Source organism: Lutzomyia longipalpis, chromosome 3 (assembly GCF_024334085.1).
Source record: "Lutzomyia longipalpis isolate SR_M1_2022 chromosome 3, ASM2433408v1".
Lineage (NCBI taxonomy): Eukaryota > Metazoa > Arthropoda > Insecta > Diptera > Psychodidae > Lutzomyia > Lutzomyia longipalpis.
Genome location: NC_074709.1, coordinates 19681845 through 19707225, shown reverse-complemented (window position 1 = coordinate 19707225; position 25381 = coordinate 19681845). Strand labels below are relative to the sequence as shown.

The window sequence follows — 25381 nt, the reverse complement described above, 5'->3', positions numbered from 1 at the left end:
TTAAAGTCTGATATTTCTTTTCGTTTTTAGAGACGTTTTGCTAATTTCTAACGTATTCTATAGTTTGACATTTCAATATTCTTGACTATTATTCTAACATTTTTTTTTTATTTTTCTAACGATTCCGTTCATTTTATTTACTTGGAAATTATTTCTTTTGATCTGCAAAATTATCAAAAAAATCCAAGATTAAAAATTCTTAACTCATAATTAATAAATCACATTTATTATGCAAAATAATTAAATATTTATTACGCAGATTATTTAATTAGGCGCACTAAACCCCCTGTTAAATAACATAAAAATCCTTCGTTAAAACTAATAAGAAAAATATCTGCAAATCCACAAGGAATTTGTCTGAATTACCCACAAAGTGCTGAAGCTATTAAATTATACTTGAGATTTCCATGTGAGAGGAATTAATTTTGACACTAAGAAGGTGGCAAAAGGCAACCCCCGTTGCAACACTCTCAGCAATATTGTACACAATCATTATTAATATTAACGAGAACATTGCCGCCGTTCGCGGTGTCTCAACCTCATGGTTTTTGAAAGAGCAAAAGTGCCCGCCAGGAGGGCACGCGGTGTCAGAAGGTAAGAGCGGGGCCACCCACTCGCGCCAAGGAAAAACCACAAACAACCGCAGTTTAGCACAACAAAAGCCAACACACAGTTATTAAGTGAATAATATTGCGAGGCAAATTTTCCGAGGGTCGTGAGATGAGGGATATATACATATACAAGGGATGTAGTAGATGTAAATATGTTATGAGGATGAGGGTGCTTTCTGCCATGGAATCTTCTACAGCAGGAGAAAGCTTTCTCCCATAGAGACCACCACAATCCTCGTCTTCATGACTAAAGATGAGGTGCTTGGGTGGAGGGTATGTAGAGCAAAAAAAATCTACCCCTCGTCAAGGGAGGAAAATGAGCGCTGTTGAAATTAATTTCAATTATCCTCCTTGACTTGTGTACGTGGAGAAAAATTAAATTACGCGAAGGTATTAAGTGGCAACGTGAAACTTTAATTCGAATCAAATTGCATTCCAAGAGTGTGCACAGAGAGAGCTGCATAGCAGTGCAATGGGAGGCGAAATGAAGGAAAAACCCCTTAAAGATTCCTTCGACTATTTATACAACTTTATTCTCAAATGCGATGTGCGAGATAAAATGAAGGCATTCCGATCACATTCAAGACTCCTTCGCATCGGCATTAACGGAGAAATATTTCACCTTAATAAATGCAGGAATCTCAATTGATTTGATCCCATTGAGACGTCAATTTATTGGGGCAAGACGAATGGAATAAAAGGAGCGAATCCCTTTTATATTAAATCCACTGTCTCAACAATCTTTTTTTTTCTCCCCAAACTATTTACATGGAGGAAAATCAATAGAAATGCTAATGCGAATTCTTATATTGATTTCTCGGAAAATCTTCACAATTTTCCCCTAAAGGATTCTCTGAAAGGAATTATTAAAAATTTAATGGAATAATAAAAGTTCATAGATGAAAATTTAATTTTTCTCTCTATAAAAAATAAATTTTTTAAATAATTTTTACATAATACCGTCATATGGGGAGAGTGGAAAAAATATAGAGTAAGAAAACGAAGCTTTCCAATTTAAGTAATTTTTTTTTTTAATATTTTCGTAGAATTCTTTAATGAAGTAACTACATTTTAATTAATTAATCCTTTTCACAAATCTCCAATAGCTACCTTAATCCTTTTTATTTTATTTTCAATATACCACGAAAATGTCTCGCTTTTCTTTTATGAATAACTTTTTCTTTGCATTCTTTTACCCTTTAGAATTTATGCATCTCTTTTTACTTTACCCTTTGGGGATAAAATTGAGAAAGAGAACCTCAAAACCTTTCAGCCATGTTAGTGAGGAAAAATAGCATGGAAAGTGGATGAAGGGATTCTATTTTTTTGTACCTTCCCACCTTCCTTTTCAACGTATCATAGTTTTTTTTTCCACCCCCAACCTCCCATAGAGATCTCAACTTTTGTATAGAAAAGCTCGTTGGTAGTTCTCTTTGCTAAACAACAATCTCACTACAGAGACAGTGTTCGTGTGAGAAGTACGTCGTGGAACATAGAAAAGAGCTAGAGGCTGCAAGTGAACTAAATTTTCTACTTTATGCTTTCGTGAAGATTCCATGATGGTGAGAAACAAGATTTTTGCAACTAAACTTTGCACTTTTCTCCATCACATTGATAACATTTTGAAAGGGGTTTTCAATCTTTGAATTTATTCTCTTTTGAACAACAATTTTATTTTATTTTGTAGAGGAATTCATGCAATTCAACATTGAAAGTAAAGGAATTTATTCATTTTGAGGATTTTAAGGTTTGCTCTAAAAACGATTCAATTGAGAATTTTTTGATTAGATTTGCCCTAAAGTCTGATAAAATTCACTTCCGTGATGTCTCATTAAACATTTGAAAGGATGTGAAGCATATGTGTCAATGCTCGATTGAAGTTTTTAAGTACCTCCTGTACCTATTATAAGTTATGGATTTATAATATAAGATTCTCTATTCGGTTCTTAAAAGAATATTTTCTCTCCATTCCGTTTATGAGATAAAAGTAGAGTATTACAGCATAAGCTTCATGCATAATAAGCAGACTAACATCGAAAACATGTCTTTGCTCCTTTCCCCATGATTCAAAACCTTCAGTTAATTTGATTAATTCTTTTTGATAGGGAAATAAACAATTTTTCGATTCCTTTTTTGATATTCGGTTCATAAAATTATCTTTGAAGCATTACTGCATATGCTTTATACAAAAAATAAACTAAGACAGATATCATATATTTCACACCTTCCTCGATGAATCATACACTTCAGTGAATTTAATGATCTCTTTTAAAATCCTTTGCACATCAAATCATCTTAAGAGCATTGCTGCATTTTGCTTTATGCATAAACATGCAAATAAAGGCACAATAGAGGCATTTATTTTGTACTTTTTATTTAAAGCTTTCACATTTTCTCATGCTAATTCGCATTGTTGAATCTCTTGCAAACTTCCTAAATATTTGAGCAGTGTTAGAATTTTAGCTTCCATATATTTTAAAATGAATAATCTCCTTTTTACGATAGTATTTTTATACGATAGATGAATCAGTGAAAGAAAAATAGAATTTAGACAAGTTTCTAAAAATTAAACTTTCTAGGAAATCTGTATATAACATTAAGATTGATTTAGCAACGTTAACCTGAGCTTTTAACCGTCTGACATTTATTTTTTAGGAAAATTGTTTATAAATGCGAGTAGATGATGCACTTTGTGTTCATTGTTAAGGAAACTCTGTGAAATTCATTAAAAGCTCTTATTTTAGTAATATTTCTACCGGTTCTACTCCACTTGTAGTGTCTTTGACATCAATTTATGTGAATATCGAAGCAATTTTCCACGAAATAGCAAAATGCAAAATACCTACATACATACATATCTCATGAAAGCTCAATTTCCATCTGTAGAGGCGCCTGCTGCAAATTTTCTGAATTGCCAATCGGTTTTGCTTTTAAAACAAGATTTAGAAGCTATTTTGCACTATCGTGCTTAGCGCTTAGTCATTGCAATTCATGTGAGTAATCAGCTAATCCATTTACCTCATACTCGCGAAAGCTCCTCCTGCCAAATACCCCACCGAAATTCCCGCGAGTTTCCTGTGTGCTGCTGCAATCAAAGGGGGAATATGGATGAAACTATTGACTTGGGGGTTGTAAATTTTCCCACCATGACGATTGAGTGTGGCAGATGCTGTTAGTTTCCTTTATTATTGCATTTATTTATTGAAATGGAAAAGAATGGGCACACAGAGGAAGGGGGTGAGATAGTGGGAAAGTTGTATATGTGAAAGAGGAAGAAAAGATAGTGGTCTCGAGTGTATAAGGAAAATCCTCAATGGGGTTGTTTCTCTTCCGGCGTCCGATGGAACCACTTACAGTTGCAATTTTATTCCATTCAATCTGTTACCCAAAATTACTTACAATATCTGGGAAGGAACTTAATTAAAAATCTCCTTTTTCTGTTTCCAATTAAAATTTTTTTCTACGCTGCAAATATATTCTTGAAGATCCACAAATGCAGCTTCACGACTGATGTAAAATCTATTTTAATTAATTTCCCCGAAAGAGAGAGAGAGGGGGTGTGAGAAAAATCACTTTGGGGACATTCTTGAAATAATTGCAAAAATTTATCCATCCCAAAAATTCAAGCACTATTAATGAAAATTGCTAAAATTCCTTTCGGCGAGGCGAGCGAGAGAGATATAAAACGTTGGTTAAAAGTCATTCTTTTAGTAATTTCAACTGGTGGTGCCGCCATATTTAGTGGTATAAATGAAGCAAGGAAAGTGCTTTTGGGTTGAATGTGCAGCAGTGAGAGTAGAGAGTATTTTGCCACATGGCGCGCAAACTTATTGTTTCTGCAGTTTTGTAATATTTCAAAAAGTACATTTAGAGATGGAGAAACACACCCCCATGGCGACTGCCGAGGCCATGGAGGAGATTGTGTGCAGCAGCAGACCAAGGCAAATAATAATCTTGCTCAAAGGGATTTTCAGATACACCACCACCCTCCCTCGCGGCTATAAGCTCTTCTGGAATATTGTCTCAACTTACTCTGGGAGGATTGAAAAAAAAAAATTGGACAGCATTGAAATAACTCTTCAAGCGCAGAGCACATCATCCAGTATTATTAAAGGGGTTGAATTACCTTAATACATTGCATGGCAACTTGTGGAGCGGAATTTTTGATCAACAAGTTTGTTAATTTTTGCTTCAGATCTTACGAAGTGTTTGAATTACCTACAATTTTTGATTTAAAAAATTTAGAGATAAAGAAAAGTGATCTGAAACAAAGTTGTAGGTCAGGAAAGGAGTTCATGCACGGGCCATGTAAAAACTACCTCTGTCGCATAACAATTGTGATTCATTTCATTTTGTAGAAAATAAAAAATCAATTAAAAATCGAGAGAGAAACTTCGCAATATCTACTGGGATCACAAAAAAAAGTGCAAAAAATATTGCCAAAAAATGCGAAACATTTTGTCGCCATTTGCAGTTTTTGTATACATCTAAAAAATGTTTCAAAACTTTTTTGTACTCTTGTCGCGCATTTTCCGCGGAGGTTTTACCTTTTTCAAATTAATAATAAACATTTATTACAAGAAAAATTGACACTTTTTTTTTGATTTTGCAAAATTAACGTTCATTTGAATTTGAATTTTTTGGCAATCATTTTTTGCATTTTTCCATTTGATCCCAGTAGATATTGAGAAGTTTTTCATTCGATTTTTAAATGATTTTTTTTATTCTCTGCAAGATGAAATGGGTCAGAATTGTTCCGCGACCCGTGCATGAACTCCTTTCCTATGAAAATGGCCTATTGAGGAAAATTTCTTGCCTTTGAGGGATCTTGCAGAGAAGGATTTATCCAAATTGGCTTTTTTTACCCAGATCTGCCCTAATAATTTTTTATATTTTATTTTAATTTCCTGTGTTTATAATAATAATAATTGGTTTATTCACATTCCATTTTTAATTACACATTTTTTCCCTATACATTTTTAATCTACAAATTCAATTTGCGATGTATGATGTAAGAGTGGGCGCGTAGATCATCTGTGGAATGGATACGCCGCACCGGAGTCTGTAGTGTAGACTGTGTTGGCTGCGGGGTGCTATGTAGATTATCCCGTCTGCGGCAGAGGTCCGGCAACTGGAGGAGGATTTCACAACTTAGATGCAGTCCACTGACAATCGATCTTTTATATAGCCACCGGGAGACAGTTCAGGGCACTCGATCACTATAGTTGCATCTTTCGCCAGATAGATGGTGCTGCAGTTATGCTCCGCCTCAAAGTAACTCAAACGTGCGTTGGAGCAGGAAAGGATGAACTGTGGAATGGAAAGGAAAGAGAGGATAGGAAGCACGGGCCATGAACGGCGAAAAAACCGCAGGGGGATTCGAACCCTCTATCTCCGGGGAGGTATGACCAAGAGTCGTGCTTAAACCCTCTCGGCCACCGGAGCTTTTTGAAGACGAAATAAATAAAACATACAAAAACAACATTTTGCAAAGAATAAAAAATATAAACAATTCCAATACATAATGATTTTTATTTTATAATTTTTAATATTTCTTATTTGTAGTTTTTTTTTTGTTAAAAAAGTACAATAATTTACATAAATATTATGTATATTTTTTTTCTTAATACATACATAGGTATTTAAGAAATATTCTCTGTATTACCTATGAAATACGAAAATTTATTAGGTAGGTACACATAACATTATGAAAAAAAAACTAAACATTAGAATATTTTATTTTTTGTCAAATTGATCTTGTTAGGTATTTATGTACATATGTTAATTAATAAATTATTTATTTATTACATCAATTATATGTTATATTATGTTTATTTGGTATATACTTACTTTTTCATTATTAAATTAATTTAAATTTCTTTCAATATCTTTTGAAATTCTTTTTCCATGTCACAATAAGTTGTCTCAAATACGCAACAACAGACAGTAATTGGATAAATTTTTGGAGTGCAATAAGTACAATTTTTGCAAACATCCAATGGAGTTTTATTAGAGTTATTTTTGCATTTTAGAGCATTTTTTATTGGGGTATGTGTTACAGAATTTATTTCAATGTGAGTTTTCAATGTTTGTATTTGAATTGAATAATCTTGATTGTGTTTTGCCATGTAATGTAAAATATTATTGCCACCATTATCCTTAATTTGCAGTAAACTTGTAAAAGTTTCATTTGATAAATTACTTAGCCATCCCTCAAAAGGAGATCCGAAAAACTTAATAGAATGAAATGGTGTCTTCCCATCAATATCTCTTTCTAAAAATAATTTTTCATAAAAAGAGTTGTAAGAGATTATAGGAATATCATTGAGTGTGAAAGTGGACCATATGAAAGTGGACCATGTGAAAGTTTTAGTATTAAAACAATGAAAGAAATTTTGGTTTTTGTTGTTCTTTCTACTGAATAAGTCATACCACATTTTTTTATCTACGAATGTTAATATCACATCAATGAATGGTAAATTATTTTCCAATACACAAATCTGAATAGGAATATTACCATCATTATCACGTTCATAAATCTTCTCAACAAGAAGATTATCTTCGTTCTCTTCACGGCTTTTTATTTCTTTTAAATATCGAAAAATATGACGTAACATACAACGATGTGCCTCAAATTCTTCCTCGAAAAAATAAAAATACGCTTTAGTACATATAAAAGCTTTGTTTGCTTTTGCGAGACAATGTAGAAAATTAACTTTTGTACCACTCTCTTTTTCCCAATTGAGAATATTTTGACAAAAAGTATCAATAACATTCGTCACATTTTCTTCAGTAAATTCGTTTTTCATATTTAAATCCAACGATATGCAAAGTCTTAAATTCTTTTCAAGTGCTCTGGAGATATTTGTACCATTCTGGTATTTCCAAAAAAAATCGGTGATTTTATTTAAGCGAATGTACCAGAAGAACAATATATCCAAGCAAACATCTTCTTTTTCTTCCGATTCTTTGTAATATTCTTCAAGAGATTTTCCACCAAAGTGGGGGCTTTCAGTTAAATTTGTGAAAAGTTCATCGGAAAAATTTCTAACGAAGTCTAACATTTTATCTTTATCTTTTTCAATGTAAAAATGAAAAATAATTGAATTGTTATCGGTTAAAATTAATTTCTGTGCATAGTTTTTACATATTTCATTGAAATTATAAAACCCTTCATTGTATACAAATGAATTTCTGTTGAACACTTTGAAGAATTTGAAAATTTCATCACTACTTAAAATGTCAAAAATATCTTTTATAAATTCTTTAAATGTTGAAGATTTATCTGTTTCACTTTTACTTATTATAGTAACAAGAAAATCGCATTTTTCTTTTAAATCTTGATTCAACTTCAACTTATTTAGTAATTCAAGAGTTTCCTTTAGAAAGTACTTGGAGTCCTCAGAGTTAATAAAGATCTTCCAAATACACCAAAAAAAATTGTCACATTTATATAACCATGAACTACGCAACTGTTCAATAATTTCTTCGGTGAGCTTTTGTAGAAATTCTTTGAATGAATCGGAATATTTTTCAACAATTGCATTTGTCTTTCTGAAACTTTCAAAGTCTTTAAACACTAACTGTTTTATTAAATTTTTTTCTAAATTTCGTGAAAATTCCTCAAATAATTTGAAATAAGAAAAGTCTTTATTTCTCAATTTATAAATCCATTCTATCTTCATAGTAGTGAGACTTGTGTCATGAAGTGACCATAAGCGGAACTTATTTTTTTTATCTAAGAACTTTAATCCATCTTGTGAAAATTCATTCACCGTGTATATAATTATTACGTCGAAATGTTCTGTTAATTCATAATCCCAGCAAAATTCAGCAACTTGATTGAAAAATTTTACAAACAGTTTTCTTCTCTTGCAGTTTTTCTCTGGAATATTAAGAATTATTTCATTTTTCTTAATTTTATTTGCCAGCAGTAAACATAGGAACCTCATTACTGGGAAGAATTTGTAATATTCCTTCACTGAATTTAAAAATTCATCAACATTACTCTCTAAACATTCTATTAACCATAGACCAAGAAAATATTCTGCAAATGTACGATGAATAAATACAAACTTATTAACTGAAACTTTTTTAAGAAAACCTGGTGCAAGAATTTCTTCCTCAGATAAATCTGGAAGTTGTGGTAGATTCATATCTATAGACATTTCCATACAAGCTATGCAGAAATAGTGCGATATAAGATTCTTCTTCATTCTATCATTTTTCAGCTTGGTTGAATTTTTCAATGGATCATTTCCTTCTTTTTCTCTCAAATAATTCACAAAAGACAATTCAAATATTTCGTTGTAAATCCACGAAATATCAATTTGGTTGCTTTTATCAAATACTTTTTCAGGATTTTCCTGCATGTGGAAAGCAATGTCGGAGAGTAAAGTCAGATAAAGTGGAAATTGTTCGAGTACTTTTGACTTTTCAATCATGTGCTTCAAGGTTTCATTAAAGGAATCAAATGATTCATGTAATTCTTCGGAAGATTTGCATGATTCCTTTTTGTACTCATAATATTTTTGAATAAAACTTTCAAGCTGACGTTTAGAGTACGAACAAATTTCGAATTTTCTAAATTCTTTGAGGTCTTTTAAAATTGTTTCACAATGCGGGCGACCAGAAATAACAATTTGAACTTTCAATCCAATGAGTTTTTGAATGAAATTGAAAACAACTTTCTCATACGTTGGCATAATCTCATCGAAACCATCAAAAATGAGAATTATAGGAGGAAATTCGAGGGTCAAGTAATATTCAATAAGTTCCCGTTCCAGTAGCAAAGATTTTTCTTTGCAAGATAAAATTTCATCAAAAAAAATTTCTTTTGCATCACCTTCCGTAAGATTGTTTTTATTTTTTGTTAGTTTTTCAAAAATGCTTCCAAGTAAATTTAGTTGAATAAATTCAATCCAAAAGTTAGGCTGTTTTTGTTTAAATTTCTTCGTCATGTTCTTCAAAGTGAACGATTTCCCCATTCCCGGAAGACCCATAATGATGCATTTGGAATATTTAGCGAAAACTTTATTTTCACTCACTTCATATATTTCATCTTTAAAACGTCTCTCAATGTGTGGATGAGGGTTTTCTGGAATTTTTCCACCTATTTCCATCAATTTCCCATCACAGAAATGAACAAAGAATTTTTCAAATAATTCTTTGTAATCTTTGGATCCATTTTTTGGAATATGTTTCAACTGTAATGGAAAATTTTGAATTTTTATAATTTTCTCTTCAAATTCTTGTTTTGCATTTACTGTGAGCTCATCGTAGGAAAATGACGGTAATTTAGCAACAAAAGAAAGCTTTTGGATCTTCCCAACGAAATAAATGTTTGGCTTTTTCACTAAATCTTCATAATTCATTTCATTGTCAACTAAAATTACGATATTTCTTTCTTTTTCCTCATAAAAACTCAAAGATTCAATATGGAAGTCATTTAGTTTGGATATGGGAACCAAAATGGCGTCTCCGTTCGCCATTTTGACTGAATGCCAAACTTTCAGTGCAGTCAAATTCACATTTTCCTCACAATTTACGAATTTGGAAGAATTTTGCAAACTTTTCCATATTTCCTCTAAGAAATGCCTTTCGAATTCAATTGATAACGCTATCTCAGAGAGAAATGATTCGGAAATTCTTTTTAAATCCACCTCGAGCACAGAACCTCTTAAAAGTATATCGAATGTATGTTTACTGATAACTCTTCGTTCATGTGTCGCCTTATCATATTCAACGTAGTTTGTTGTTCGATTTTGGATTACTTGGAAAAATGATTCTCTATTCACAACGTTCACGTCGATTAGAAGGTTTTTAATGATTTCCAAAAAATTATCTTTCTTTGGCACTTCTGTTAGAAATATTAAACGATTAAGTATACCATCAAGGGCAATTCTTGTGATATTTAAATCAACTTCAAGTTTTTGCAGAATTTCTTCAAATTTTTCAAATTGAGAATCAATTTGCAACACTTTTGCCCCTGAATCTATCAAAAGGTCTGCAATATTCACAATCAGTTGATTTTCTTTCATTTTAAGTGACTTAAATCTAATATTTTTCATGTACATATTCATTGGGGCAGTTGTTGCAATAATATATCGTACCTGTCTACCTTGTGTGTGCCGTTGAAAGTCCATGATGCCTTCTATGTGCTTCTTCAAGTTAATTTTTCCTTTGTTAGTGATGAAATCTGATTGACTAATTTTTTTCTCGTTTCTTTGAACGAATTTCGCCTGGATTGGGAACAGATATTTACTTTCGTTCAATTCGAAGCCACAGACAACGTCGTCGAATTTCGTGAACTCTTCAACTTCATATCCAACAGAAAATGACTGGCACCCCATTTTTCTAAGTTTTGCACAAGAATAGAGCATTAGATGATTCTGAAGTTCGAATCCACCCTCACAGCATTTGGATTTATACGATTTTCCGCCCAAGAAACCCATTTTAACGATTTTTTCTGTTTTTTTTATCATGAAAAAGATAAAATTTGAAATTTTAGTCACAATTCTTTTCTTTTAGAATTATTTTTAACATTTTTAAACTAACTTACCCTTTAGTTTGAAAAATAAAAATAGAGAAGGTTTTCTTAGCTATGTGACTTCTACGAAGTTTTCTTTGTGACTAACTTGAATGTGACTTTAAAATAAGATTTTAAAGTATTGATACCGATTTTTTTATCACCTGATTATTCTACAATTTATTGGAGTACTTATGTTATCAAATTCTATTTAATCGCTTAAGTGCAAGCTTTTCATCGGAATTTTTTTATTAACAAAAAAAACAAAGAGGATCAGTCGACCTTTAAGAGTTAGTCCCCAAAGAGGTAACCAAATTTAATTTTTAAATTACCATAGGGCATTGTCAAAAACTCAAGAAAAGCGTGGTCATTTCCCGGAAAAGCGCTGGGAAATATACGAATTTTCACATTTTATGTAAAATCGGGTGCAAACTTTTTTGATTTTTTTCTTAATTTCTAGTTATTCTAGAAAATTCCTTGCTGTGTCATATGAAAGCTATTTAAAGGTCTAACAATATATATTTAAATCATTTTCCTACGGTGGAAAACTCGCGAGATTTTCCGGCATTGAACTTTTCTTTCGTTTCCCATTTCTCCAATATTTCACGTGACCAATTTTAAATTATTTAATTTTGTAGCATTTTTAATTATCTTTCATTTGATATAGCACTTGCAGGGGAAATCCGCTGGGAAAACTCGCTACAGAATGATTTTCCAAAGTTAAGCACGTTTTCGCGTTGGAGAAAAAAAGATGGACAATTATTTTCTAGGGGAATTCTCAGAACATTCTGGAAACATCAAAGAGAGGAAATTGCCTATCTCTTGTTCTCCAACGCGAATATATGTACATATATTGTTAGGCCTTTAAATAGCTTTCATATGACACAGAAAAGAATTTTCTAGAATAACTAGAAATTAAGAAAAAAATCAAAAAAGTTTGCACCCGATTTTACATAAAATGTGAAAATTCGTATATTTCCCAGCGCTTTTCCGGGAAATGACCACGCTTTTCTTGAGTCTTTGACAATGCCCTATGATAATTTAAAAATTAAATTTGGTTACCTCTTTGGGGACTAACTCCTAAAGGTCGACTAATCCTCTTTTATAAAATATTTTCAACCTTTAGTGACCATGTTCAGGTATCCTGCCTCACTCAGCATTTTCACCATGACAGCAAAGATGGAGAGATGCAAAAGTTACTCCACATCCCATGTTCTTGCCAACTTTTGTTGCTGTACATTATGTCATCTCTGTGCAGATCGTGAAAATGCTTCCTCAAGTGTGTAATGGTGTCATAGCTGTGAGGAATTGAAGAGTGGAAAATGCTTTGAATATACACTGAAGATAACTTTCACGTTAGGCAATTTAACTTTTTTAATGACTATCATTTCATTTTCCTCTCTATCGTATGGAAAATCCATTGGAAAATTTTTCACCAACACCTTCCAGCTAAATTGGTACCGCCCTGGAGCTTTTGCCACTATATGCTTTTTTCAAGCTCAAAGAGAATTTATGATTTTTTTATCCCTCCATTCCTTTTCACTCGATAGTGGGAAACTTTTCCACCCACCTCTCCTTCATGTTGGTGGTAGTTACTTAGAGGAGCAGCTTCCCTTTTTTTTATCTCGATGTCTCTATTTCCTCCGCCCTCGCCTCACTGGGAGATTGCCATCAATTTCTGGCAAATTTTTACACCATTTCATTCCATTCATACATGCCATTTCATCTCTTTCCACATGAAAGATGTCTCAGACAATTTTCTGCGTTTTTCCTCAAAGTGTTCTCGCACCACAATTTTCTTCTCGCACTCTTGGGATAGACATCGCATAAAGGGATGGAAAACAACATGGGAAAGTGAACGACAAAAAAATTGGAGCTTCTTCATCCCTCAAGTACCGCAAAAATGGACGTTGGAGAAGCTGAAATGGGGTGTGAACAGCTCCCTTGATCCTCCCAAATGTTTTACAATATCAAACTGCTCCTCACATGTCCTCCATTCAAAAGGAAAATATTATTCAATTCCCATTTTTTCCCTTTCAAAGCACTTACCCTCATTTTTTTCTATTTTATGTAAAAGACTTCTTTTAATGTCACGAATGGGTTAATGAAGGAAATTTTTAAGAGATATCAGTGAGTATAGTGATATTGAAAAGGTTATCTATATAATACTTTTTTTTCATAGCTAAAATTTTCACAAATACATCCAAAACAGATAATATTTATTTGAAACAATCACATGAAGAGCAAATAGCTTGTCATACAAACTCATCTTCCCACAGCTGGTTGTCACATTAGGCATTATAATGCTTATCACAGACAGGAATGAAATTGTAAATTATTGCCCCTTATCGCAGAGATGTTCATACAGAGGTCTATCAGTCGAAGCAATGGAGCTCACAAGTGTGGATGATTTTAGAGAGAGAGCATGGAGTTTACTTCCGAAAGGTCCATTGGATTACTACAGAAGTGGTGCTGGAGATGAATATTCTTTGCGTCTCAATCAATCGGCATTTGATAGGTAAGGTAACTTCTCAATGTATCCGGAAAACTTCATTGAACATCTGGTTTTAGCAGTTGTTTGTGTTGCATTTATAAAACATTGAAGCTTCTTTCGCATTTTGTACAATTTTTACCTAATTTTTAATATTCTTCAGGCGGAAAATTAATATTTTTTGCTAAATTATTAACATTATCAAGTTGAGACGTTTTAATCATCTTGAGTTGTGTCTCTTTGAATTATTGCCCATTGAAGAGATTTTCCTTATCAATCGCATTACAGCACTCAGTTTTTTTTTAATCTCGTATCATACTCTTTATGAATTTAATTGCGATACTTTAAGTGTTCTATGTCAATACTTTACTTTTATCAGAATCCATATTTTGGATGTTTTTCATTTGGTTCTTAAACCTAATCTCGATATGCTAATATTGAAGAAATGTGATGCGTTAGAATTAAGACATTAGGCTATAATTCTGAAGCCAAGATTTCAAGATCAAATCCTTGAAAGCAGATTTCAGGATCAGGGTCTTTTTTTCTGTACTTCATGTTCTATATTGGAATACAATATTGGTAGCGTTTAAGGCTGTTCCCTAATAAGCCTTTTTAGCAAATCTGAATCTGAATACTGATACAGGACAGTCTTATTCACCAGAACAGATATTTATCAGTATCTGTATCTTTTGCAGGCTTGACACTACGGAAACTTTGATAGGAGTCCTTAATCTTTAAGACACAAATCGAGGACTGCATTGTAAAACCGGCTAAGTCGGTGTTAGCTCCGAACCGACTTAGCCGGTTTTACAATGCAGGCCTCGAAATAGGAAACTAAAATTGATAAAGTTCAAAAAACTGATATTCAAAACCGATATAGCATCTTAGCCAATACTGATCTAACACTTGTAAGTTTTTGAAACCAAATTCACAAATATCCTTAATTGAACAGTGACTGGAACTCAGTAACATCTAGTTAACATAATACTTAATCTAACTCTCCAGATAACCTTTAATCGGTTAAATATTTTTAGAATCCGTATCAGACCGACATACCTCAAAGATGTCTCCGAAAGAACAACAAAAACCAATGTTCTGGGGATTAATATGGATATGCCGGTTGGTATAGCTCCAACAGCAATGCAAAGAATGGCCCATCCTGAAGGTAAACTACTTCAAATTATTATTCCATTTCTCCTTATTAACTTTTTTGGTTTTTTTTTCATTAAAGGTGAAGTTGCAAATGCTAAGGCCGCTGCTGCATCTGGAGTACTTTTTACATTGAGTACCATTGCAACATCATCAATTGAGGAAGTTGCTGAGGCTACACCGGAAAGCAACAAATGGTTTCAACTCTATATCTACCGAGACAGGTATTAACCTTTTAGTTTAAAAGGAAGATTCCTATATACGAAGAAACTGTCATGCAACCAATTCGGATATCTCATCATCTAGATCTAGATTATTTAGATAAGCTCACCTGCCAATATAGAATAACGCGATCAGAACTTTCCAATTGTTCTAACCGTTCTAACAATCTCCTTTTCTTTATTGAAAACTTTGTAGAGAGCTGACCAAGAATTTGGTAAGAAGAGCTGAAAAGAATGGATACAAGGCAATAGTTCTAACCGTTGACGCTCCCTTATTTGGCCTGAGAAGACGCGACGTTAAGAACAAGTTCACCTTAGCTCCTCATCTGCAATTAGCCAATTTCGTAGGTGAGAAGGCCACAGGAGTTCATAATTCCGAAGGAGGATCAGGACTACTTGAGTATGTCAATAAGCAATTTGATGACTCCATCACCTGGGAAGATGTTAAATGGCTCGTTGAGTTTACAAAACTCCCCGTCATTGCTAAGGGTATCCTAACGGCTGAAGATGCAACAACAGCCGTTCAATGTGGCTGCAGAGGGATAATTGTATCAAATCACGGAGCTCGTCAAATAGACGGGGTACCAGCTTCAATTGAGGCTCTACCAGAAGTTGTAGCAGCTGTTGGGGAACGTGTCACCGTGATGATGGACGGTGGAATTCGACAAGGAACAGATGTTTTCAAAGCTCTCGCCTTGGGGGCTAAACTTGTCTTCATTGGACGTCCTGCAATTTGGGGATTGACAGCTGATGGGCAGAGGGGTGTTGAAACTATCCTGAAGATTATTAAAAATGAATTGAATATTTGTATGGCCATAGCAGGGTGCCCTACTGTCTCCGATATCTCAAGGAAGTATGTAGTTCATGAAAGTTACTACAGCAAATTGTAGTTCAAAGGATAAGAATCGTTTTTGAATAAATAAAATTGTTTAAAAAAAAAAGCAAATCCTTCGCCAAAATTTCTGTGCTTTTCCCTTCCATCCCTAACTTCTTGTTATTTACTTCTTGTTGCATCGAACAAAGATTCTCAAATTATAGGAACAGACCAGTGAAGGATTTTTTGAGTTTAAAATTTCGTTCAAATGATTGCACAATAAGTCGTTGAAAAATGTGACAAATTGAAAATCTCCCTCTCCACATTTTATTGGCTCATTTACCCCGCCCAAGTCGGAAGTGATTTTTCACCCTCAATCCCAGTCAATGGTGGAAAAGAGGTGCCGGAGGCGAAATTTCCTCAATGGCATCCCTTGAAGAACTTCCACAGCCATTATTCTCCGTCTTCCGCCGAGTGTTTGAATTGCGTGACGCACCGTCAATTCACGAAAGAGAGTCTGATAGCGCTCTCACACTCTCTGTACCTTTTTTCATCCCTCAAATAGTGTGGGGGTTGATGTACTATATATACCTCCTTTTCCATCCTATCTTTTCCATTTATCTCCACCATGCACTCCACCATTCCCCGTTTAGATTGCAAACATTTCCTCACCAAGTTCAAACCCCGGGAACTTTTCATCCTCACTTGCCCGGGGGGCTTTTAATCGAAAAAGCTTCTAGAGTTGGAAAATCTTTTAGCACAACTGAATTGCATGTATGACACGTAATCTCCGCGCGCGCGAGGGACGTTTGAGTGTGGGTGTGGGGGTGGAAAATTCATTTTTGGCGAACATTAACATCGGAGCGGAGTCATTATCCCTCATGTAATTCGGTATTGAAATTCCCTGGTGACTTTCAAGAGGAAATTCCATGTGGAAATATTCCACCATACGCTATATGTAGTACCCTCATATTTTGGGGGCTAAGAGTGGAAAATTCACGTTGAATTTCATACAATTTTTGCGTATACTGTGTACGTGGGTGGGGGGTGGGTGGGTGGATGGTGTTTCTAATTAAAATATTATTCGTACCAGAAATTGGACCACAAAACACGCTCGTGGTATGTCATTTTCATCTCATCTTCTCCCATGGCATCACCAATAAATGCGCCTCTTGTATGTGAATTTTCAGTACATTTCTTCCAACCATGAGCACTGTTATGGCTCCATTTGAGTATCTTCACCATGGGCACATCATCCACATTCTTGGCGATGTAATTAAAGGTTTCCCCGGAATGGGGGAGAGGTGTGGAGGGGCAAAAAAGGATCTGTTCTACCCGGAGGAGTCACTTCACACCTACTCATCCACCTCAACATAGAAACATTCCATGGAGAACATTTAGGTATGGCGAGAAAATATCTAATGCGGGGGTGAAATTGTTGATTTTCTTGTCATTTCTTCATTTTGCAACCCTCCCCCGATGTACAGGGGTTGTTTCTTAATACGTTTTAATTTTCTTAATTCAGCATTATATTCTTTTGGGGTACTTTCTCGCTCATTTTCCGTTGGCATTCACACACCAAATGGCTCTCACTGAAATGTGCTGGATGTTAAATGAAGAAATGAATTTTTCCGGGATGTTTGAGGTGAAATAGCACGTTTTTTTTGTTCCTTCTCTCTCTCTTTTAGAGGAAAAGCCGGGCATCTAATAAGGATTGAGAGGAATTTTATTCTTTTCATCATGATTTTCAAGCAATATGGGGTGGTTTAGACGAAGAAAAAAAAGAGATATCTTTAATCCTGATGCTGCTTTTCAAAACCACCCCGTACTGGCTAAACAAAACAACATAGTACAAGGAGAACGTTGGGGGTGGGAACGAAGAAAGTTTATATAGCGAGAGAAACTGTGAGAAAAGAAGTGGATAAAATGAATGCGCGCAAAATTCCACAAGATCCCCCCAGAGTGTATTTAATGTTGATTATTTGCATATTTTCCATAGCATGAAAATTACACATAAGCCAGTGTGTAGCAAAGCGAGATTTCCCCTCATTGAATGGTTTAACTCAACGTCTCTGGGACTCAAATGAGTGGCCTCCCCCAGACCCCACCGCCGCGCAAAAACCAGACTTTGGTCATACAGAAAGAGGAAATCCAACCCATCCGCAACAGAGGAGATGGAGTGAAGAGGCCAAGGAGGGGGCAGTGTGGGAGTGCATAGAAATGAGTGGAAAGTATAACATTTGGACAACAAATAAAATGTCATATTGTGGAAGTTTGCGGCAACAGTGTAAATATGTGTTTGGTGTTGTGAAAACTATTAATTGTGAAACATTATGATTTTCACCGAGGAAAATTTCATGATGCATGCTTTAAACTTTTAATTAATACCCACAGACTCCTTCGTCACTTGTGCGGGGTGAGAATTCACACTACTGGACAATGGGGAAACTAACAGTTGTGGTACTACATCGTACTACTTGCTGAATTGAGTAGATGCTAAAAGGCAACAGCGGGAAGTGCAGTAATTAGGCGTTGTCCCCAATTTCAACGTTTCCAATGCTCTAATATATATTTTACATATATTATACATGATATACATATACATATGTACCGTACATAGCATATTGTTTATGGTTGAGAAATTTCAAATTATTCTAAAAACCATTAATTCAATATTGCAATTAACGGAACATTGAATATATTTAATTAGGAAGTTTATTCATTATAAACTTAAATTAAAGGAGTTTATTCGTTCCAATATAGGTCAATCAAGCAAACAATTGAAATACTTTAAATGGAATGAAATGAATGCTCATACTTTCATATAGGATCCAAAAAAATTTACTATTTTTTTAAATTAGGATTCAGCTAAGAGTTGACAATGATTTTCCCTAAAATGCAAAAAAGACGTTAGGGCCTGACTATGTGTTTTTTTATTTAGAATATAATCAGACATATAATAATGGAATATCCCGGGAAAGTGTTTGAGTGTTGATACACCTTTTAAAAATCTAACACTTTATGGTTCTCTTACTATCTTCAGAGGGTGAAAAAGTATTTTTTGTCAGGCTTAAAATTACGAAAACTAATAAAAAGAATTTTAAGAATATTAAAAAAGAAACATCAAAGATAAATGTTTAATAAAAAAAACTGACAAATATTAGAAAACAAACGTCAAAGAATAAAATATCAAAAGTTAAAAAAAGAACGTTGGATTAACGTTAGAAATATAACTGTTATACGTTAAGAAAAACGTTAAATTTAATGAAGAGAATGTCAAATATTTGAAAACATTCAAACACAATAAAAAATAACTTTAGGCATTATAAAAGAATTTTTAAACGTAAATCGTTAAAAATGTCAAATTTTAGTAGAAATGTCAAACGTTATGAGAGAATCCTCAAACTTTATGATGAAATAAGCAAATTGTCAATAGCTGCGAGATAAAAGCTAATTTAAATGCAATAACCGTTAATCTATCTTCTTAATTCTCCCGATACTTAACGTTCTTTCTAATCTAATAAATTTTACGTTTTTCTTTTATTAAAAAATTTTAACGCCCCAACACCCCCACGAGAATAAATCTCTCTGACTACGTCCCTGACTGATTGTAGAACCAACCATAAAAAATAGTTTTCGTCAAAATTCAAAATCATTCACGATCCTAAGACGAAAAAGTTCACAAAGACTGTCCGTTAATTGAATCCTATTTATCCAAATTAGGCACGGCTTTCATAATATACCCAAATAGCTTGTCCTAATAAAATTAATGCTAAGTAAGTCTTAGTGGGGCAAACACCTAGTTCTATACACTATTGGTAATTGGGAATTATCTAATTTGTCACCATTTTCCGTCAATGTGTATTTGACAACAGGTCCCTCGGTGGTCCAATGTTTGGTCCAATTCATGCTGCAATGTTTGACAAGTGGAACATCACCCACGCACCCGTACCCCCACAAACTTCCGTGCAAATCCCAATTGCATGTACCTGAGAGTGATGTAACCACCTCTATCTGCGAATATTATAGGTATGTAACAGTGGGTGGTTGGAAAATTTGCACATGATCACGAAGAGAAATTCACGCTCTCACTTTGACCTCATTTGCATGAAATTTCATGTGTTTGTTCTATTAATTTCGGACGTATATTGTGAATCTCAGGCTCCCATAGACACAATTGAAAACGTATACCTCATCCTTCTGCAGTTCAAGCACCCTCCTGAGACCAATTCACATATTATACAATTAAATCCTATGGTGAATTATGTGTACATAGTGTTGAAGTCTAGGGAATTTTCGGTGCAGTACAAATCTGGAGAGCAGTGGAGAGATATATTGATCGATTAAATCCCTAGTTAGATTACAGAATTACTCAAGATTTTGACTCCTATTACCAATAAATCCATTTTAGGCTTCATTATTTACTTTAGAAAGATTTACAGTGTTAAGCATAAAATTTAGCACCCCTGTCTGATTTATTAAATTTCATTTGAAAGTTTGAAAGTGTTCAAGAAAATGTAGTGGGGGATATTTTATAGCATAATCTGTGTCTTGACTATGAGATGTGAAAGAACTTTTATTTTATACAAATCTTTATCTAATTCTTTTTTGTGCAAAATATTAAAAAAAATCTTTAAATTATTAAATTATTTTTATTCTTTAAAACAAAATAGATCCCTAGAGTGCCATAAATTTTATGGCAACAAAATGTGTCTTGGATAAAAAAATTTTTGCTATTAAATCTTACATATTTTCTTCACAGGATTGCAAGGAAAATACTTTCAACAAAATAAAAGATCCCTAAAAAGCCAATCAAAATTGCAAAGCTCTCCATCAGAAACTTTTGATCCCAACCCCATGGAGCTTTGAAGGGTTTTCTTTTTCTAAAGTGAAAAAGTTTCATATTTTTTCAATTCTCAGTTATGCATAAAAATTTCCCACAAGACAGCATTCACACACCATTTCAATTGGAAGAGATGAAAAAGGTCCTCATAGGATATTTTACGAGGCATTAAATTTCAAATTTGCAGATTTCGGTAAGATGAGAATTTTCTCCCCTTTTTTTGCACATTTATATTCCCTTTACCACTTTTTTGTCTTCATTTCTCATCCTCCACGCTGAAAGAAAAAAAAAACATCCCCATAGCATAATCCCAGGACAAAAACTTAACCAATAAAACTTTATAATCGATTTCGAGACTGAGAATATTGTTTTCTTGGGGATGAAATGGAAAAAGGTTTGGATTCTTTGCCCACCGAGACAGTGGTTTGAATATTAAAGACAAAGAGATGGAATCAAGAGATGGAAAAAGTGTCTAAGAGACACTTTTACCGTCTTCAAGGTAAATCCAATGTAGAAGAATCTTTTCCCCTCTTTGAGAGGTACAAAAAATTGGCGGGAAATCACGCGTATAGCTTACGGAAAAAAGAGGAAAAGACGAGATGTTTTCGTAAGCAAAAACTTTCTCCTCCAACTTTACATTCTATTTATTAGTCATTCAAACATGAAATTGCCGTTGATCTCCGGTGTTTTCCCGCAGTTGAGATGAAAAGCCGTGGAAAGTATACCCATGGCTGGGGGAATCTTGTTCCACGACGAGTATTTTGCATTTTGGAGCAATAATTTTTACAGCCTCCACTTTCGTGTGAACACCGTGCGGCAGAAGAGGAGGGGGATGGTTGTAAAAGTTTTATTATTTAAAAATAAACTTAAATGAAGTTGGTAAATGGTTCAAGATGGTAATTTTTGTACAAGAGAAAATTCAATTGCTCCTTTTGAGCAAATTGATTTTCATCAAGTGCAATGGAGAATACTTAACGGAAGAATAAGGAAATAAAGAAAGAAAAAAGTCCATTTATTCTTTTAATCTTTCGAGTTGGGAAGGTGAGATGCAGAACTTGGTGGAAAGTTACTTTTCTTTCCTCTCTATGCTGCCTTATTGAGAAGAATTTTATTGTTAAACAGACTTTCGTAAGAATATTTTTTTCAATTATTTTAAAAGCAAAAATAAGATATTTTTAACTACTTAAACTACTAAAGTTTTACGATTAAATCCAGACAAAAATTAAATAAATGCGTAACCTTGAAGATATTTTAAACTAATTTGTTTTCATCTTTAATTAAATTGTCTTTTTTTGCACATTTTCTTTACTTTATTGCGTCTACATAAAATGTATAAAAGCTCGTTGATGAAAATTCGTCATTCAGTCTGCTAAATAAGATCACTTTAACAATCATGGCCTTAGTGGAGAAGAGTGCTTTAGTTACGGGAGGTGCTAGTGGTATAGGAAAGGCAATTTGTGAGGAATTTCTCAAGAATGAAATTTCCAATTTAGCTGTTCTCGATCTTAGTACCAATGAACCAGACATTGTCCAAGATTGGAAAAAGAATTTCCCAAAGAGTTCAATTAAGTATTTTCGTGTTGATGTAGCTTCGCAGGAGGATTTGGAAAAGTGCTATGAGGATTATACGAATGCCATCCCAAGCCTTGATATTGTTGTAAATTGTGCTGGGATATTCAACGAATATTCCTACAGAAGAGTGGTTGAAGTGAATCTTTGTGGGGTGATTGGGTCAACCCTACTCGCCGTGGAACATATGAGGGCTGATAAGGGAAAAGGGAAAGGTGGTGCAATTATCAATATTGCCTCAGTTGCAGGAGTTTTTCCAATGAGCCATGTACCCACGTATGGTGCCACAAAGCATGGTGTTGTCATCTTTACACGATCTCTAGCCCATGGACGTGACAACATGGGCATAAAGTTCCTAACTCTCTGCCCAGGTGGCACACACACCCCACTTGTTGCTGAAACTTTCATCCCCAAATGTTTCTTTGAAATGAATGAGGAAACCTTTCAACGCATTAAAGCTTCCTACAAGTATCAAGAGTAAGTAAAATAGCCCACCCAGAAGTTCCTTAAATATTATTTTTAATTTAATCGATCTAATAAATTTCTCGTTTTTTTGCAAACAGTGCTGACAAAGTTTCAGATGCCCTCATGAAAATTCTCGAAAAAGGCAAAAGTGGAAGTGTCTGGATTATTGAGAATGGACAACTAACAGAATTCTTTGGAACATCAATAGCAGTTTAATGGAAAATTCAGTAATGAAGTGATGGGATGGCGAAAAGTTAAAAAGAATTATTCATTTAATTATAAATTTTCCAATAACTCCACTGAGGAACTAAATAAGATTCTACATTAAACGTTCAACTATTCTCAGACTTAGATTTTCTGGTTTACATAAAAAACCATTAATTTTACAAATCAAGGCAATATTATAGTCGATTTTATTAAAAATATTTTCTTTTCTTTTCTTACAATTCATCAGTTACAGGATCTATAATATTTCATGAAAAATCTCCTAAGATTTTGACCTTTCCTTTCTTTCGTGTTTTTAAAGAAAAAATATTTTTTTAACGGTCTTGAAGAATATTTCTGAATTTTTTCTAGAATAACAAAATCCCTTTAGCTATTTTATTGTACGGAAATAGAACGATTTAAAAAATCATGAAAAATCAAATTTTAAGTAAAGAAAATATTTTTGACACAATTAATCTCATTTTTATTAATTTCATTCAAAATCAAATGAAGTATTTAACCAAAATAAAGGCCAAGTAATGTGAGAAATAGTGATAGAAGCCCAAGTTCGACCCTTATCTGCACTCGACTTCTTCTTATTTTAAAATGAATATTTGAATTAAGATAGGGAATATTTTATTTCAAAGCGCAAATAACCACATTATTCAACATCAGAGACTGAGTTTGAACGATTTTTTCCCATAAAAAATGTTTTCAATAAATTGAAAAGGCAGAAATAAATGTATTTTGTAAAAGTAAATCTTAGTTTTATTTTTTCAACAATAAAATACCTTCTAAAACTTATATTCCTGCTTTTATTTATATTCTAACGACGACGGAAATTACATTGACACCGCGCATATAGCGCTAAGTGAGAAAATGCCTCAATAAGATACAAAAAATAGTCATAATTTATCTTTATCGCATCATTAAGTTGTCTTGCTCAAGGTTGTATAGTAATTAGAAAGATTGTAAGACAAATTTTTATTTGATTACCCTTCACACTATCATGTTTGCTTTAAAAACGAAATCTGAATAAAAAAATATTTCTATATAAAGTTGTTGAAGTATAATGAATTAAAACGGTGCATTTATAAGAAAAAATCTTAACTTCAGTTTGCCAAGTGCAGATTCATTTAGAGGGTCCGTAAAGGACCTCTCACTTCACAGTAAAGTTTTAATAAAAGGCTAAGGTTTTTTTTTATTAATTTTTAAAAACGACAAAAAGATAGACCCCATTTCATACTGCACGTAATATTTCAAGCCTGAGCAATCAAAAAGAAGAAAGAAATGCCAATAAAGAAACCAACTATCTGCCTTTTATTATATTTTATTGAACCTTTTAAACGAAATTTCAAATAAATACGATTCATTTGCTGTTGAACCTTCATTCAGTACACGGCTTCCAAGAGACAAGTGCTCCAAAGTGAAGAATTAAACACAATATGGCGTTTATGAATAAAAGTGCATTAGTTACGGGAGGAGCTGGTACAATTGGTGGAACTATTTGTGAGGAGCTTCTTAAGAATGGTGTAACTAATCTCGCAATTGTGGATATAATCGCCCAGGAGCCTGCAGTTGTGACTAAATGGAGGAAAACCTTCTCAAAAGCTTCAATTTGTTACTTTCAAGTGGATGTGACCGCACAGAAGCAACTAAAGAAGTGCTATGCAGATTTCACGAAGAGCATTCCGAGCCTTGATCTTGTGCTCAATTGCGCGGGAATTATGGAAGAGGAGAACTTCAGGAAAACCATTGAAACAAATCTTTTAGGCGTCATTGCATCAACTATGCTCGCGATGGAGTACATGAGGAAGGACAAAGGTCACGGGAAAGGTGGAATAATTCTCAATATTGCTTCCATCGCTGGATTGTGGCCAATGAGCATTCTTCCATTTTACTGTGCTGCAAAGCATGGCGTTGTTGCCTTCACGCGATCCCTGAGTCACGATCGGGAATATCTTGGAATTAAATTCATCGTCCTGTGTCCAGCTAGCACACAATCACCGCTCTATGACAAATTGAAGGACGGATCAGGCTTCTTTATGGCGACTCAAGAGAAACTTAATGCTGTCGGTGTTGAGCATCCTGCCCAAAGGTAAGATATTGAAGATTTATCAAAACTCTTTCACTGCTAACATTTTAATTTTCTTTTTCAGTCCCACGGAATTGGTCAGAGAAATAATGAAAATTATTCAAGAAGCCAAGAGTGGAAGTGTCTGGGTTGTAGATCAAGGAAAGCCAACAAACATCGATTTACCTGCAATTGAATTTTAATTATTCTTTTTAGAAAAATGACTTTTTGTAGTAGGTAAATATTCTGACATATTCTGTATAGTCTTTGTTAGATCCATTGAAATTTAAATAAAAAATATTGATTTTCTTCAAATTATTTCGTTTAATAACTTTTCGCCAATGTCTCATACTTTGAACAACCAATTTGAATGAAAAGGCGGGAAAAACGATTTGTTTCTAACTCGCTCTGT

General features: G+C 33.8%; 4 protein-coding genes across 4 annotated transcripts; 3 read left to right on the top strand and 1 right to left on the bottom strand.

Annotated features, from left to right (window-relative positions):
* Positions 1 to 6123: 6123 nt before the first annotated feature.
* LOC129792512 (uncharacterized) lies at positions 6124 to 11245 on the bottom strand. Its single transcript, XM_055831612.1, has 2 exons — positions 11173 to 11245; positions 6124 to 11079 (listed from the first exon to the last, which is right to left on the bottom strand). Exon 2 carries the CDS (start codon positions 11063 to 11065, stop codon positions 6482 to 6484), a length of 4584 nt encoding a protein of 1527 aa, XP_055687587.1. The 5' UTR covers positions 11066 to 11079; positions 11173 to 11245; the 3' UTR covers positions 6124 to 6481.
* Positions 11246 to 13496: 2251 nt separating this feature from the next.
* On the top strand, positions 13497 to 15941 carry LOC129792511 (uncharacterized). Its single transcript, XM_055831611.1, has 4 exons — positions 13497 to 13657; positions 14665 to 14795; positions 14862 to 15003; positions 15197 to 15941. Exons 1-4 carry the CDS (start codon positions 13527 to 13529, stop codon positions 15888 to 15890), a joined length of 1098 nt encoding a protein of 365 aa, XP_055687586.1. The 5' UTR covers positions 13497 to 13526; the 3' UTR covers positions 15891 to 15941.
* A 6085-nt stretch (positions 15942 to 22026) lies between these two features.
* On the top strand, positions 22027 to 23655 carry LOC129792510 (alcohol dehydrogenase 1-like). The gene is made up of 2 exons (XM_055831609.1): positions 22027 to 22703; positions 22790 to 23655. The coding sequence occupies exons 1-2, from the start codon at positions 22051 to 22053 to the stop codon at positions 22905 to 22907; spliced, it is 771 nt and encodes a 256-aa protein (XP_055687584.1). The 5' UTR covers positions 22027 to 22050; the 3' UTR covers positions 22908 to 23655.
* A 630-nt stretch (positions 23656 to 24285) lies between these two features.
* Positions 24286 to 25288, top strand: LOC129792509 (alcohol dehydrogenase 1-like). The gene is made up of 2 exons (XM_055831608.1): positions 24286 to 24993; positions 25055 to 25288. The coding sequence occupies exons 1-2, from the start codon at positions 24341 to 24343 to the stop codon at positions 25170 to 25172; spliced, it is 771 nt and encodes a 256-aa protein (XP_055687583.1). The 5' UTR covers positions 24286 to 24340; the 3' UTR covers positions 25173 to 25288.
* The last annotated feature ends 93 nt before the right edge of the window (positions 25289 to 25381 follow it).

Excerpts from the sequence above, each read along its gene's own strand:
- LOC129792512 (XM_055831612.1), bottom strand. The coding sequence starts at position 11,065 with ATGGGTTTCTTGGGCGGAAAATCGTATAAATCCAAATGCTGTGAGGGT.
- LOC129792510 (XM_055831609.1), top strand. The coding sequence starts at position 22,051 with ATGGCCTTAGTGGAGAAGAGTGCTTTAGTTACGGGAGGTGCTAGTGGT. Across the intron at positions 22,704-22,789 it reads GCTTCCTACAAGTATCAAGA|TGCTGACAAAGTTTCAGATG; the intron begins GTAAGTAAAATA and ends TTTTGCAAACAG.
- LOC129792509 (XM_055831608.1), top strand. The coding sequence starts at position 24,341 with ATGGCGTTTATGAATAAAAGTGCATTAGTTACGGGAGGAGCTGGTACA. Across the intron at positions 24,994-25,054 it reads GTTGAGCATCCTGCCCAAAG|TCCCACGGAATTGGTCAGAG; the intron begins GTAAGATATTGA and ends TTTCTTTTTCAG.
- LOC129792511 (XM_055831611.1), top strand. The coding sequence starts at position 13,527 with ATGGAGCTCACAAGTGTGGATGATTTTAGAGAGAGAGCATGGAGTTTA. Across the intron at positions 13,658-14,664 it reads AATCAATCGGCATTTGATAG|AATCCGTATCAGACCGACAT; the intron begins GTAAGGTAACTT and ends AAATATTTTTAG. Across the intron at positions 15,004-15,196 it reads CTCTATATCTACCGAGACAG|AGAGCTGACCAAGAATTTGG; the intron begins GTATTAACCTTT and ends AAAACTTTGTAG.